Raw genomic sequence first — 15,582 nt, 5'->3', positions numbered from 1 at the left:
TGAGTTAATATCGTGCTTTATTGTTTTTCCATAGAAAGTGTTGTTTCCTAGGATCACATTTCATAAAAAAGAGACAGAGTAAAAACTTTAGCAGTACTGTATCAGACTCCTAGTGTAGTAATAAATATAAAATGTCGTCATGAGATAGAAAAGGTTACATTTGTGGAGCAGGGCTAAAGGAAAAGAGAGGAAGGAGCACATCAAAACTGACCTGAAACTGTAAGAGCTCAAAGATTGGTTTACACATCGACAAATATAGTCACACACACACACACACACACACACACACACACACACACACACACACACACACACACACACACACACACACACACACACACACACACACACACACACACACACACGCACACAATGCCAAATAAATGAGCTGTCAATCAACAAATCTATCATATTTTCGTGTTTAAAACCCAGCTGGTCACGTTTGCTGGAGCTGGAGAGACAGCGGGATAACTCAGGAGCTAAGACCATTGTGTAGATATGTGAAATACTAGATACAGTTACCACATGAATTACATAGTGAAGATAACAGAGATACTGGAATAACTAGAGACTGCTATCTCCCAAAGGGTGAGTTGGGATGCAAGTGGTGATGCAGGAGAGGGGGGGCTGGAAGGACAAAAAGTGAGAAGTGCTCTTGTTCATTGCCGCTCGTAGACTCTGCTGCATATCACATCGTCTGCTCCCATGGTCTGTAAAGAGGAGAATGTGGGTGGTTAAATACTGGCAGTTAAGTATTTCGCAGACTGTGTCATAAATGTTGATTTTAAACCTTTAAACCTCCAAATTGACCAGTTGTTAATGTCTCCAGTGGTGAATATATCACTCTGCCAAACTCTTTCGAACAAACAATTAAGGAATATTTTTAAGCAAACATGCAGCTCCTTGCAAAACACGTTATATTACTGCTGGCTTCTAAAGAGCAGTTGTAGTTTGGGGGTTTTAAAAACATGCCAGGAGTCTCTGATTTGAAAACACCCAAGCAACCATTGTTTCAAAAATAGTTATGTTTAAAGTGTGTTAAATTTGAAGCTCTGTTTTACTCCTGAGAGAACTTTAGGATGCATTCTCTGGTTGGAATGGTTAACCGGTTAATTTCATCAGATAGTTATTTTTCAGTCAACCTGTGACAGCCTGGTGAGGTTTCTTATTAAATAGAGTTCTTTCTGTGGATTTGCACCTTATTTTTCACAGAGGAGAGTTTTGGTAGCTGTCAGAAAGAAATAATTATATTCAGTAACATCGTTTTTTGTGTTTCTTTATCAGCCTTCACTTCACAAATCACTTTACGTCCCAGTTATCTGTTTGCCCTGCCCTTTCAGATTAGACACTGTTTGCACACTCCCTTCCATGACTTCAAGCGCGACACAGACGCTCTCATCTCCTGCCAGGAAAATAATTACATTGGCATTTCAGTTCTCTAAGCTCAATTATATAATTATACAATCTAAAGAAAACACTTCAGATTATAGCCTGCAAGTTCAACAGTGATTTAGTTGCACAAACGCAACATCTCTATAGAATCGTTATGCTTCTAAACTCTGGATTAGTGTATAGTTTGTGTACTGTACCAGGATCAGTTTGCCGTCATTGGTGATCTCTCGGGTCCAGGATGTTTTAGGTCCTTCTCCTTTCTGCAGAGTCTGCTCACAGCTGATCTTACTGTTGGTTTCCCAGCGTGGATGACTCTGAAGACAGATGAAGAGAGAAGGAGATAAATCTTTGGATGCATGCTAATTATTGGATGTATAGATGAATGAATGCACTGATGTATGTGACGCCATTCAGATGGAAAGGGAAATAATGGAGAGAGAAACAACAAAGGTGGAGCAGGCGATCACTGAGAAGTGATAACTTGTGATGCGCTCATCGTTACGAGAGCAAAGCGCCGGTTGCAAATGTTTGCTTTGGAGACGGACAAACAGAGGCTATGTTTGGGAAAACGGGGAAAGCAACGGGGAGAATTAGGGAGGGACGGAGGGCAGGAAGGGGCAAGAAGGGGGAACAGAGGGATGACAAGAAGTTAAAAGGGGTCGTAATGTGTGTGAAGGAGGAGAGTGTAGAATGATAGGCCTTCAGAGACTTAAGGGAGGAGTAAAGAAAGCCTATCAGTCCAAATATGATGAAAAGCCAAATGAAACAGATTGATGTCATCTGGACAGCTCCCTCCCCAAACGCATATTTATTCTATTTACTTATGTGTGTATGCAGAGAAAATAGCGCTGTGTACCGTGCAGGGGCGTCCGTCCACAGTGATCTCATTGAACTCCTGCCCCACAGTGAAAGTAATGTGGGTGGTGCGGACGGTGGTGGAGGTTTTAATGGACAGCGTCTCTCCGTTCTGCGTGATCTCCACCAGGGGCTTAGAGGCTGCCTTCACCGCAATCATACGCAGCATCATGTTCACACCTGAAAGAAAACCCACATAAATAAGACAATGATAAACTAGACAGGTATATGTAAAAAGAGATTAAGGTTTGATCAAAATGAATGCAGCTATGTCACTTTTGTGTGTGCATGCAATGTCCAGACATTTGTTACATTTATTATTATTCTTTCAGGAAGTGAAACAGACATTTCTTTCAATCCTGCACTCACACAAACTCTTCTCGTCGTTGTATGCAGGAACTTTTGCATTTGAAGCATGACAGGGAGGGGACTGCGTGTGCTTGTGTGTTTGTGTGTGTGTATGTACGTGTGCATGTACGTGTGCATGTGTGTGTGTGTGTGTGTGTGTAGCTGCTTGTTCACAGTGTCTGCCTGCACACTCAGGGTAAAAGGAGCAGCCCAGCATTGCACAGCTCTGTCCAATAATGATGACAGAGGAAACAATGAGGTCATGACCGGCACATCTGCATTCCCTCCAGACTTAATACACACACACACACACACACACACACACACACACACACACACACACACACACACACACACACACACACACACACACACACACACACACACACACACACACACACACACACACACACACACACACACACACAGACTCAAACACATGGGCTAATATGATTATTTGTACTGCCTGTAATTTAATCTGCACTGTTCTCCATTTTTCAATTACATAGCACACGTATGCTCACATACAGCGTGGGAAAAGAGAGGGAACCAGGAGCAGAGGGAGAGAGGGAAGGCAGATGGGAGGGGGGAAGTCAGACAGACGAGGGGCAGTGGTCTGTGGGTGGTGTGTGAAGATCTCAGCCCAAGTGTGAGGGGAAGTGTGTGTACGTTGTCCTGCGTGTATCTGCCGTCGAGTTGGGTTTCGCACTTCTCACCTCTCACACATTCCCACCTGTCACCATGGGTAAATATATACACACTCTGAAATGCACAGTCATTCAGCGAGCATTAGTCCAGGCTGCACACTGTATGCACTGTATGTACAGCAGACACAACACAGTATTTATGTGCAGTGTCATCACGTGCAGAACAATTTTTTCATTGTGATAGACTCATTATCACCTCTTGCATCGGGCCGCATGTTGAACAAATATCAGTGTCTTATAAACGTGTGTTTGATTTTCATATATGTAGTAGTAGTTTCACAGATTGTGTGGATACTAAGTATATGCACTCAAGTACTGCACTTAAGCTCACATTCTGCTGTACTTTGTATTGTATTGTAATAATACTTAACATTTTAAGGGTACATTTTTTACTTACTGGGTTACATTAATAGTATGTACCAGTGATACTTTAAATTAACCCAGTTAGTAAATAGCTACGTTAAATTCCCAGACACAAAGAGACTCAGTCTACTGGTACATTTAGAGGACATCAGTTGCATAGTTATATATAATTAATCTAAAGGTCAGTAAACTGATAGTGGGGTTCAACCAGCATTATAGCTCCAGAGCCCTGGTTGAACCTACAAATCTTCTTGAGGACAAAAATGTCTCCTTCCTAAAAGTGTGGATTACTTCAGGCAAACAACCGGCGAGTGGACTGAACTCTTCATGATGGCTCAGACTGAAGAGAGGAGTCAGTGTGTTCTCAAGTAACTGCCAGTTTTAGAAGTTAAAAATGACCTAAACAGACTTTTTATATTTACACAAACCTGGCCACATGAGGACACACACACACACACACACACACTCACACACACACACACACACACACACACACACACACACACACACACACACACACACACACACACACACACACACACACACACACACACACACAGATAGACAGACGGTCAGGGTTGGAGGTCAAAGAGCAGAGGGCAGAGGAAGCATTTGGGACACTGGAGGGGAGGAGGGCAGGAGTGAGGAAAGGGAGAGAGGATGGAGGGTGCTGGGTGCTGACAGGCTGCCTCCAGCTGCGCTTTGCTCCCCGATGAAGCCGAGGGGCCATTCCTCTCAGTTAGTCATGCCAATGCAGAGGGAAAGTATAGGAACACATGCTGGGATACATGTTTGTGTGTGAGAAAGAGTATTGGGTTCAACAGTGGCACTTGATGGAGTTTAACCTAAATTCTGTTGCAGATCCTCCTCAATGAATACTTTTCTTACATCTCTATACCCTCGTCTACGCCTACTTGAGCAAAAACATGCCCTCTCATTACACACGGTGCAATATCTGCCACTTTTCCATTTGTCATAGAACCTTACTTTCCGCCTGACTCACCAACACACAGGCTGAGACACAGAGAAACACAAATAGAGGGAGATAAACAGACAGTTTGAGACACATTAAATGCTAATTGGTGTGTCAGTCTAACAGGGAAGTTGGAATTTGAGCTCCCACCCATGTGGTAATGTTTCTACATTCAGAACAATAGTGCAACTTGACAGCTATTTTAATAACCTTATGCAGTTGTGTGTGTGTGTGTGTGTGTGTGTGTGTGTGTGTGTGTGTGTGTGTGTGTGTGTGTGTGTGTGTGTGTGTGTGTGTGTGTGTGTGTGTGTGTGTGTGTGTGTGTGTGTGTGTGTGTGTGTGTGTGTGAGAGAAAGAGAGAGAGAGAGAAAGAAAGAAAGAAAGAAAGAAAGAAAGGCCCTGTTGTTTGGTGTAGTCATCTCATAAACTCATCTCTCCTTGTGCGCCTACGTGATTATATGAATTCCAGGTGTGTGCTGGCAAGTCATTTCATGGGAATTGGCTACTAACGACAGACGGCTCTGACGCTGACATGCACGCGCAGAGTCACACACACGCGGCCTGTACAGACTCCATGTGCACCAGTGAAGTTACAAAACAGTGAGAAACTCAGCAGCAGGTGTTTGTCTTTTTTCCCCCTTCTGTCACATCAGATAATGATGCGACTGTCCAGCACTGTATCATGAAATAACGGTCCTCTTTAAGAAACACACACACACACACACACACACACACACACACACACACACACACGCAAGCACGCACGCACGCACACACACACAAAATCCGAGGCTGTTTTACAGACAGATGTGCTGCCGTTTGTCTCTATTGTGTTAGCAGGGGAGGCCAAAGGGGGAGAGGACGAGGGGTGATGCTGGCTGGAGGCCAAGCACTCAGTTTTGGGTTCTGCAGAATGACAAAGACCCCCTACCCATGCGGTACAGAGGGTGATCCTGGTGCACGGGCACAGAGGAAGATTTGACCTATAAATGTGCTGAGAAAGCTTCAGTTTGAGCTGACACATCTTATCTGTGTCATTACGCACAGAAATTAAAGCCACTCTTGCGCAAAAATTCAAACTGCCACATTCGGCCAGGGGTTTTTCTTTGAAATAATAACTTGAGTCACTTACCCAACTTTTTTAAGAGTTCCTCGAAGTTTTCAGAAGTCTTCATCTCCCAAGTGCCGGCGAAATCAGGGATTTTTCGCTCCATTTTAGACTGCAGGTATTTTGGGGATTAATAGGTGTACTGTCAGGTCCAAGTGTGCTCGGTGCGCGTCTTGCTTCCAAAATGCTCCAACTGTCCCTTCTGAGTCTCGTCTGGGTGTGTGTGCGCACCGGAGGTTTTATGCTCTGCGCGTCAGTTTCTGCTGCCCTCTTCCCGGGATGAGCGGACTATCAGGGCTCTGGTCTTACCTATGTGCCGGTGCACTGTATAAGTGGCTGCGCTTAATAGAATGGCACGGAGAGCTACTTGTGTAGGGATGCACACGCCCCTAAAACACGAACCCGCCCCGAAGGCCAACAGAATACCGGCAAAAGTCCTCAATGCCTCAACCTGACCACGCCCCTGAATGCAACATGTGCACTTCAGGGCTGTCCATAGAGACAGAATTGATAGACCCATCTCATCCACGCGCGTAGCTTGAAAGCCAGAGTGACCGCGCCCTGATGGTCCTGTGAGCTCTGGAGAAACCTCTTGATATAATTATATCACAATGTCGAGGTGTATGAGGTGTTTTGGCCTATGTGAGGCAGCCAGTAGGCTCATATGTCGGTTAAATTAGTGACTTCAATGCGGTTTCATTATTTGTACAAACAGGGAAGCCAGACCAGTCTGTTGACAGAACATGTCGTCTTGGCAGGGCGGTGCAAAGGAAGAACCAGTCAACTGGCAGACTGAATGGTGCAGGGTGGCAGAGTGTGTGTGCGTGTGCGTGCGTGTCTGTGAGAAGAGAGACGGAGAGGCCAAGTTCACCCCCCAGCCTCCTGTGAGCCACGGCGGTGTGTCATAAAAATAAAAGCGGTGGTAATGGGATACAGCTCCTGGCCTCGACCGGTGGGCTATCCATTTAACTGGGCCTGCGTCAGAGGAAAAATCACTCCGAACGCGGGAGGGAGGCAAAAGGGAGAGAGAGGCAGAGATTAAAATAAGAGGTGGGATTGGCGCAGGTCGGCGGGGTATCCTCGGAGCTTTCCGCCCCCCCCCCCCCCCCCCCCCCGCTGCTCGGACGGAAGAAAGGGGAAAGGAGGAGGAGATGCCGGGGCATTTGGAACCGCGCGTCAGACGGGCCTGTGGGGCAGGGTCAGGGGCCCGCGTGGTTGGAGGGAGTCCTATAAAGAGCACGCACACCCACACACACAGTGTATGTCGGCGCACGCGCACGCGCTGATGATGGATGGCAACGGGACAAAGCCGACGTTAACTATTGACTTTTGATGGATGATCCCATCCGCTACACTGCACGGCGAATTAGCGCGAGGTAAACCGGGCATCTTGGAGGAAGCCCCCCCAGCAGGCCATAGACTTCACGCACACACCCCGCTAATACACCGGCTCCATGCCAGACTTACAACAGACTCACTGACTAACAAAGGTGAATAACTGGCTCAGATTGAATCTTGGTAACGCAATACGCGCTTTTACGCACAGACATGCGTTCAAATCCAGAGCCTTGCATCGGGTCAGCTATGAGGTGTGATTTGTTTGATGTGAAGACACACACACGCACACACACGCGCACACCTACACACATACACGTCATTGGCCACACACCATGCCACAATCACAGCATGTGCTCACAAGTTCCAAATAACCGTGAGGCATGGACAGCCAACTGTAATTTCCTCTTCCACCTCCATTTCACTGTCTTTGTTCACCATTACAGCTGACTTGCATGTTTGCTCATGCAATAATGAAATAAAACAGTATAAGTAGTACAATGTAAAGGCCTGATTGGTTCACATCCACTACACATTTTATATATGAATGTAAAGCACAGCATCAGGCTGCCTCTCTACTGCTACGGTGGTCTCTGCAACATGGCCTGTTCAGATGAAGGAGAGTTGATCATGCCCAGTTTGAAAGTGACTGATGCAAACACAAAGGTTTCAATGGAGAGCTGTCCGGTGTTGGGAAAATTCATCTTCAGCCTCGCTGCAGGCTATTAGCATATTAGCATGACACAACAAGAAATGCATCAAAGGCCACTGAATCCAACAGGCAGCCCAGCGACAGCCTCACCCATCTTGTGTGCGTGCTGTCCAGAGGGGGCTTGATAAAGAGCTCTGAAATGTGTGTGATGCTGCATGTCAGCACGTGATGACAAAGCACCGCTCAGCATTCAGATGCACTCAACCGTGCTCTGCTCCTCTCAACCTTTCTCTCTGCACTCATTCCTTCCCTCCATTCCCCCTTTTCCTTTCTGCCTCTCCTTTACCTCACGCAACTTTCTCCCCCCCCCCCCCCCCCCCCCCACCCTCCTCATTTTCTTCCTCCTCCTCCTCCTGTCAAGCTTTTGTTCTTTTGTGCCGCTCTGACACATTCCTCAAACACGCTGAAGAGAAGGAGAAGGGGAAAACAGAAAGGGAGAGGATGGAAGAAAGAAAAGGGGGGAAGCGTTAGTGAGAAAGTTAGAGACTAGAGTGCAGGTCATTTTTTATCTCATTGTTGGGGAACAGGATAGGGAGAGTGAGTCAGCAAAGAGAGACAGAGAGCCAGAGAGCTTGGAGATCAAAGGCAAACAGAGAGTGACAGTGATGGAGAGCTTGAGAAACTGAGAGAATGAAGCAGATATGTAAAGAGAGACTCCTCTGTCTCTCGAGGTGTCGAGGTATTGGTTTGCTCCTCTGGTGCCAACTTTATTTCACTCATTTTCATTTCCTTATGTTCCCTTCCAACCATTATTCGCCCGTATACTGTTAGTCCTTTTGTTGTCTTCATCTCTCTGTGTTTCTCTCTCATACCTTGATCCTTGTTTGTAACTGATATACTCAACCGCCAACGCAGATATTCACATGCTTTATTACATGCAAGCCAAACAAAGAGTATTGTGACTTGTTTATAATAACATTTGTCTCTTAGCAGCCTGAGTTCATGGCAGAGTGACACCATTAAGAATGAAGACATAAACTGCAGCTTTTATTATAGTTATATTTTGTACCTCTGAAAGTACAGAAGCAACTGTTTAGATAATACTTTAATAACTTCAGTCCTTAATTGAGTAACAATTCCTAACATTGACTGTTTCCAGCATCTCCTTTGGGGAGCTTAGCTGCTGTGTCAGTTTGACATAGTTTTAGCTTTAATACCTTTATTATTATCAACAGATTTATCTACAATAAGAGTTATCAATACTTACTTTTTCATTTTTTCTATATCCATGCATTCAATGTTTTATTTTCCTGTTCTGTCCCAAATTGATCATTTTCAAAAAACTAAATCTGACATTGAGACACAGTTGCAGCAGTCGAAACCATAATAGTCTGTATTTTACTCTCTGTTTTCCTTTTGGGGGGTCTGTCTCATTTGAATCAGGCTGAACCTTGTATCAGCGCTATCCTCAGCGTGAACTCTACAATATCTCCACTCTCACTTCCTCCTGTGCTGCTTATTGTTTCCTATTTCCTCTCCCTATTCAAATGACACTTATCTGAACCGGTTGGACTGTCTACAGAACATGTATTGTCCCCAAGTTTATCTGGGTGTGGAATGGGAAACTATACATGCACCATATTAAACTTCATGCAACATTTTCTGCATGTTTTAATACGGTGCCGTCCATAGTAGATGTGGTCCTTATAACATTCATTTTTGAAAAGGAGCTCCTTGTCTGCACAAGTTAAAGTGTGTGCCTGTGAAAGTGTGTGTGATCAGCCCGTAGTAAAGTCACTCTTCAGTAGCATTCTCCACTTTATCATCCAGATGACCCCCAGTAAAAACTGCTCACCAGTAACCCTGGTAACCCTGGTAATCCCAGATGTGAACTTGACCCTGGCCTTCCTCATCGCCGACTCCTGGAAGTCATTATCAGTGGCCTTTACCCCCAGAGGAAGCCACTGGGCAAGATGTGCACATGCATGCGGACAAAAGTGCCCCGATTTACAGTATCTTTCTCTTATGATTTACTGCTGTGTCAGTGGCGGGTTAGGACCTCCCCTAGGGGTCCTGCGATAAATATGAAGGGTTGAGGGAAGATTAACTGGGCAGGAAAGGGGAAAAAACTGTTCTGCGACACAAAGTGGTGTCCTTTTCTTTAATCTGTGCCCTTTTCTTATGAAATACTGTGCCTCCTCTGTTGTCTTATATCACAGTCTGACATGCAGTAATCACTCCCACCTTATACAGCAGGATACACAGGGTTTCCTTTTAAAGGACTGTGTCCTCAACAAACAGCCACAGTGTAACACGGCCAAAAGTGTGAAGCACTGTAAGCTGCTGCCGTGCTGACCCACCAAAACCATGTGGGTTTGATTAGAGCAGAGGAGATTGTAGCGTTTACAGAATGAGGGAAAAAGATAAGAAAAGAGGAACGGAGAATGGAGATTGAAAGTGTGCATGTGCAGAATTATGTGCGGAATCACAGCTGGACAAAAATAAAAAGATTTTGGGCGCAAATATCCTATTAATTGGCAAGACAGGGCCATCTGTGTGTGAAATATGCTTTGAATGCAGCTTCGTCTACATGAATATGTGTGTGCGTGCATGCATGTTTGTATTGAAGTCTTTCTCAACCAGACATTTGTAATTCATTTATTCTCACTCTTACAGGAATCTAACAGAAAGTGTAATGCATTTCTTATAATCCTGCCCACACACGCATCTCGTCACTTTACACTGGAACTTTTGCATTGATAGCATCAGAGGGGATTTTGGATTTAGTGTGTGTTTGTGTGTGTGTGTGCGTCTGTGCATGACTCAAGCTGAGTCTTCTTGTGTACATGAGACTAGACCTCCAGATGCCTGGGCAGTTGCACCCAGACGCCTGTATTACTCACACTCTATTCCTTTTGTCCTTCACCCCCCCCGCCCTTACTTTTCCCTCCCCCTCCAGTCTTTGTGGTTCTAATTGTCACGCTCATTTGTTATGAGTTGGTCTGGATGGAGGGAGAGCGAGAGTTGAGAGAGGTTAGATTAAGAAGGAGAAAAGCTGAAGACGTGTTGAATCAAAACTAAAAACAACGTTTATTTTTCTTTAAGTTATTTTAAATTAGCTCAAAGTCGTGGTCCAGACTTCTCTTCTGTTTCTGCAGTGTTCCACTCTGCCACTGCCACCTACAGTTTAACGAGCCAAGGGCCCCTCTGAGGTGCTACGTGACAACAGCCCTGTAAAACAGCATTGTATGGACTGAATGATGCTGCATTACTTGTTCAACAGGAAGATAGGGGACAACAGAAGGGAAGGGTTTAAAGGAGGGAGGTCAAATATGTAAAGAAAGGAAGTGAAGTAGATAAAGATGTTTATGGGGATGGTCGTGTGAAGTACAGTGAGCTACAGTGGACGAGAGGATAGATGCAATGAGGGAAAGCCGAGAAAAAGAAAAGCGCTGTTTCCCATACTTTCACTGCTTTTCGCCCTATTTTATGCCCCTGTGCTGTTTTTTTTTTAAAACCAACTAAGAAGTTCAATTAAAGTGCAGCCCTGTTTTTTTTATCTTACCCCTCCTTCTTCTTGCATCCTACCGCTCTGCTCCCCCACCCCCCACCCCCACACCGCCTCTCACTCTGCACTCATTCTTTTATTCTCCCGTTGCCTTTCCTCTCTGACCCGAGTGAAGCTTGTTGTTCGCTGTTGCTTTTTCCACAGCCATGATTGTGTGTCAGCGTGTGTGTATGTGTGTAAATGTGTGCATTTGACTTTATGTGGATGTGTTTGTGTCTATGACTCTATAGTTAAATAATTCACTGGAGGTCACTCTCTGGTCACTTTCACTGTGTACGTGACCAGTGTGCGTCCCTAGAGTCTCCAGAATTGCTTAAGGGAATGGTGACATATTGATGTGTTTTATTATTTCTTCAATAGCACTCAGCAGAAATATCATACCCTGGTGCCTCGGGGCAGGAAACAAAAAAAATACCATCAAGTTTAGGTGCGTCCTGTGATCTCCTCATGATCATATGACGATTGCCAACAGCCTGTGAGAAAATAAAGTTGGAAAACTAAATTATAAACAAGCAAACACTCTCGTTGCACCAGAATCACGAGGTAGACAATTATAGAAGGAAAGGTTGTATAATGATGCGCTGTGGAAGAATGGAACGTTTTACAACATCAGGGCTGCATTTCTCTCCAAAGGATCCTCTGTGAGCTTTATTACCAGCTCAGACACGTGCAGTCAATGCACCAAATCACAATTTAACTAGCATTTCAATCTTTACCTCCACACTAAGATGCATTACTAAAGTTTCATCTGTCATTTTCTTAAATGAGACAAACTTTAATGATTTCCTTCTTCTGGAGTTGTTTCTTCTTGGTACTGAGAATATGATCAGCTTTAAAAGCAAAGACAGGCAGGTTCATCGCCTTAGAAATGACATGTTTGACCTGCCGAGGGAAGACCTCAAGTTTTTCCAGGTCTTTTTTTAGGGGTAAATAAAGATAGGTTGAAGTCACCATAGAGTTTAGTGAAAAAGGTCCAGGGTCAGGTTTAGCAGGTAACTGTCAGGGGGGCCGCAGAGCATTTAGTGCAAAGGTTACTGCGTGGCAATTAGTTTGTGAGTTTTTTTATACTGCATACTAACCCTGTCACTTTTTATTAGTATTTCTAACGTTTGTTTGAACAGGGGAATATTCAACTTTAACGAGCTGTTTGAAGTTTTAGTTACAAAGTGTTTAAGAGCAACCGGCTGTCTGAAGTAGATTGTATGTAGTCCAGCAGAGGGCGCTCTCATACTTCAGCTGGACCTATAGTCTCATTGACCTACCAGTAAAGCTAACAAATAACAATAATAAAGAGGATACTAACTACCATTTCATTAACAAAAGTAAACATTTTAAGTTATTAAGGCCACACCTGTATGACAACCTAATCTTGTAGAGGGGCCCTTAAACCAAATATAGTTTTAAAGTCTCTGTGTACACATTGTGCTTACATGGTGGCTCTCTTAATAATTCTCTTCTAACCAAATCAACTAACAAAAAATGCACTAATTACTAAGAATACAATAACAATGTACAGACAGAGCCAGGCATACTTTTCCCCCATGGCACTAAGAGGTTAATACAGTGTTGTAAGAGTTTACATTTAAAATTATGTCAGGTTTAAAGAATAAAGGAATAAGTCCATGGACCTCTAGTATGGGTATACATTCAAGAATCTGCGTGTAAAAGAGATGAATATGAAAAAAACATCTGAGACATAAGTGGTTTATTTGTGTGCTGAAACATTGGGTATTTCAAATTGATTGGATGCAAACACTGATATGAGGAAAACAACAACCTCACCAACATGAATCTAAACACAGTTTACAGTTACAGTGGTTGAGAAACTCGTTTTCTTTGACCTCTTTCTGAGAGGGGCACATCTGTGCAATACTGCCATCATCTGTGTGTCTGCAGTCTGCACATGTGGAGGCTGATTATTAGTGTGTGAGAAATTGTCTGCTGTTCTCTTTTTACTTTCCAGTCATGATATCAGTTTGTTATTGGGATTGATCATTCCTATCAGAGCACTGAGCACAACTGAGTCGACTTTACTTGTTTCTGCAGGGGTTTTTCTTGGTTATCCGGATGACTCACCCACTGTTTGCACATGTGGGTCACTGACTCCCAGCCCTATTCATAGTTTTGTTCTGGAAACTTTGACAAAAATACAAAAAAGTGGTTTAGATTGAGTTTGTATTTTAATCATGCAAGTTTTGGTACTACATGTGTATGGAAATATTTGGAAACTGTCACAAGTTCAGTCTTACATTTATTTAAGTCAGACATTTTATAGTTTTATCTTGTTCTTCTTTTTTGTCTATTTTGAAATGTATTGGTACATAACATGCTTTGTGGTCAGGGTACATTTTCTGACTGTTACAGATACCGTCAGTGCATTAAATACAATGAAATCCCTTTTGTACAGCAATGTTATACATGCTCTTCTACATAATACTATAGCTGTGAATAAAATGAAATGCCTTTAGAACACCAACTCCTCATTATCCGTCAGAGATACAAACTTACAGATAGGCACAAGCATATAATAGTGGTACAAAAATACATTTAAAAGAATGAAATTATTACAAAAATATGGTTGATATTTTGGTAATTTAGAGATTCATATAAAATACTGTTTTAAAGCCAAACACTTTCCAAATCAAATTTTCTCAAATGTGTCCAGGAGACCTATTGTCCTATCTAGTTTCTCAAGTTAATTTCGACAGTTATAAATGATAACCAGAAGAACGGATAACAAGCCGAGCCATGTCAGTTTGAAGCTGGGAGCATCACCAGTGCGTGGGTCCTGGCAGCCTTTGGCGTTGTTACTTGGTTTTAAATCTTTAGGGTTTCCTTCAAAGTGGACCGGCAGGCACTGATTGCTCAGCTCATTACAGGCCAGGATCAGATGTTTGCTTTCCTCTCTGATGCTCTTGATGCCGCATGTCCCCGTTTCGCTCCTCACTGTGACAAAGTTGAAACGCTGCCGGCTGATGCACATGTTCTCCTTGTACGTGACTCCCCCCTTGGATGTGCACACAGCCATCACCCTCTCCAGGTCGCTCGGGTGCAGGAAGGACTGGGTGGGTCTGGAACAGTCGCCGTTATTCTTGATGAAATTCATCCATTGGTTCTGGTCCAGAGTAGTAGGAGTACCAGAGGGAATGTGGCGCTTCTTGAAGTTGTTGAAGGCGTTGTTCCCTTTGGAGAGCTGGCAGGGAGCGTCGTTTATGGCAAAGGCTTGATGAACCAGCAGGAGACAGACGGAGAGAAGGGGGAAAACCCTGAGGGCAGCCATTACCCAGCAGTCCTAGAGGGAAACAAATACTACAAAGTCAAAACAGTAAGAAAAACAGCTGTTCACCTCTATCACTCTACCTACCCCTTAGTAATCATTTACCTCTTACTGTTTCTGTTCTACCACATAAGTGATAGGACACGTAGTAAAGTAAACAATGTGTGTACAACAGCTGTCTGGGAGTTTTCAAACATCAAAGCAGGATAGGATATAGACAACAGGTGCTGGATGATCACTTCCCTACCTTGTTTTGGCAGCAGTGGATGTGTCTGTGAGCTACAAGTGATTTTGAAGCTCCTGATATAAGACCTTTCTTCTGTTGTTCAGTTTCGATTCCTCATTTCTCTTCCTGTCTGAAAGGGAGGAGCCTCAACTGTGTGTGTGCATCACTGAAATATGTCCACACGGCTGTGCTTTAGAGCAAGGGGAGGCATGATGGTGTTACAGCCATAAATACTTTTTAAGGTCCAGTGAGCTATCTTTGGATAACTCAAGTGCCAAGTGCCTCAGCACTGCTGTTTGTTTTAAATGAGCAACAGCTACTGCTATGTGCTAAGCCAGCTTGCTACCTCAGTATCTTTAATTACACTTAAGTGAGTGCACACCTTGAGTACCTAGTAATGGTATTAATGTGGCTTTTATTGTGTTTTTGTAGACAAATGTCATGAATTACATTTTTAAAAATTGTATATTTTTCTTATGATTTACTTCTGTGTCAGTGGCATGTTATAGGACCTCTCCACGGGTACAATAACTCTGAAGGGTTTCAATGTAAAGGGTCGCAAATCAAAACATTTAAGAGCCACTGCTCTGTGTGACCTGACAACACAACACAACACAACAAACAGTGTAACACACACATTCACAGACAAAAGTGTGTGCAGCACTTTGCTGGCATGCGTACCCACCAAAACCATCATTGTTTGATTAGAGCAGAAAAGATGGTATGGTTTAAAGAGGGAGGGAGACCACAGGGAACTGAGGAAAAAGATAAGAAAAGA

The 15,582-nt window shown here is 43.8% G+C and overlaps 2 protein-coding genes across 2 annotated transcripts; both read right to left on the bottom strand.

Annotated features, from left to right (window-relative positions):
• Positions 1 to 6,096, bottom strand: crabp2a (cellular retinoic acid binding protein 2, a). The gene is made up of 4 exons (XM_034127248.1): positions 5,771 to 6,096; positions 2,249 to 2,427; positions 1,590 to 1,706; positions 1 to 710 (listed from the first exon to the last, which is right to left on the bottom strand). The coding sequence occupies exons 1-4, from the start codon at positions 5,850 to 5,852 to the stop codon at positions 660 to 662; spliced, it is 429 nt and encodes a 142-aa protein (XP_033983139.1). The 5' UTR covers positions 5,853 to 6,096; the 3' UTR covers positions 1 to 659.
• Positions 6,097 to 12,989: 6,893 nt separating this feature from the next.
• On the bottom strand, positions 12,990 to 14,939 carry LOC117480585. The gene is made up of 2 exons (XM_034127947.1): positions 14,826 to 14,939; positions 12,990 to 14,593 (listed from the first exon to the last, which is right to left on the bottom strand). The coding sequence occupies exon 2, from the start codon at positions 14,579 to 14,581 to the stop codon at positions 13,997 to 13,999; it is 585 nt and encodes a 194-aa protein (XP_033983838.1). The 5' UTR covers positions 14,582 to 14,593; positions 14,826 to 14,939; the 3' UTR covers positions 12,990 to 13,996.
• Between the last annotated feature and the right edge of the window lie 643 nt (positions 14,940 to 15,582).

Source organism: Trematomus bernacchii, unplaced genomic scaffold (assembly GCF_902827165.1).
Source record: "Trematomus bernacchii unplaced genomic scaffold, fTreBer1.1, whole genome shotgun sequence".
NCBI classification, from domain to species: Eukaryota; Metazoa; Chordata; class Actinopteri; order Perciformes; family Nototheniidae; genus Trematomus; species Trematomus bernacchii.
The sequence above is the reverse complement of the archived record's forward strand: the minus strand, read 5'-3'. Positions and strand labels throughout refer to the sequence as shown.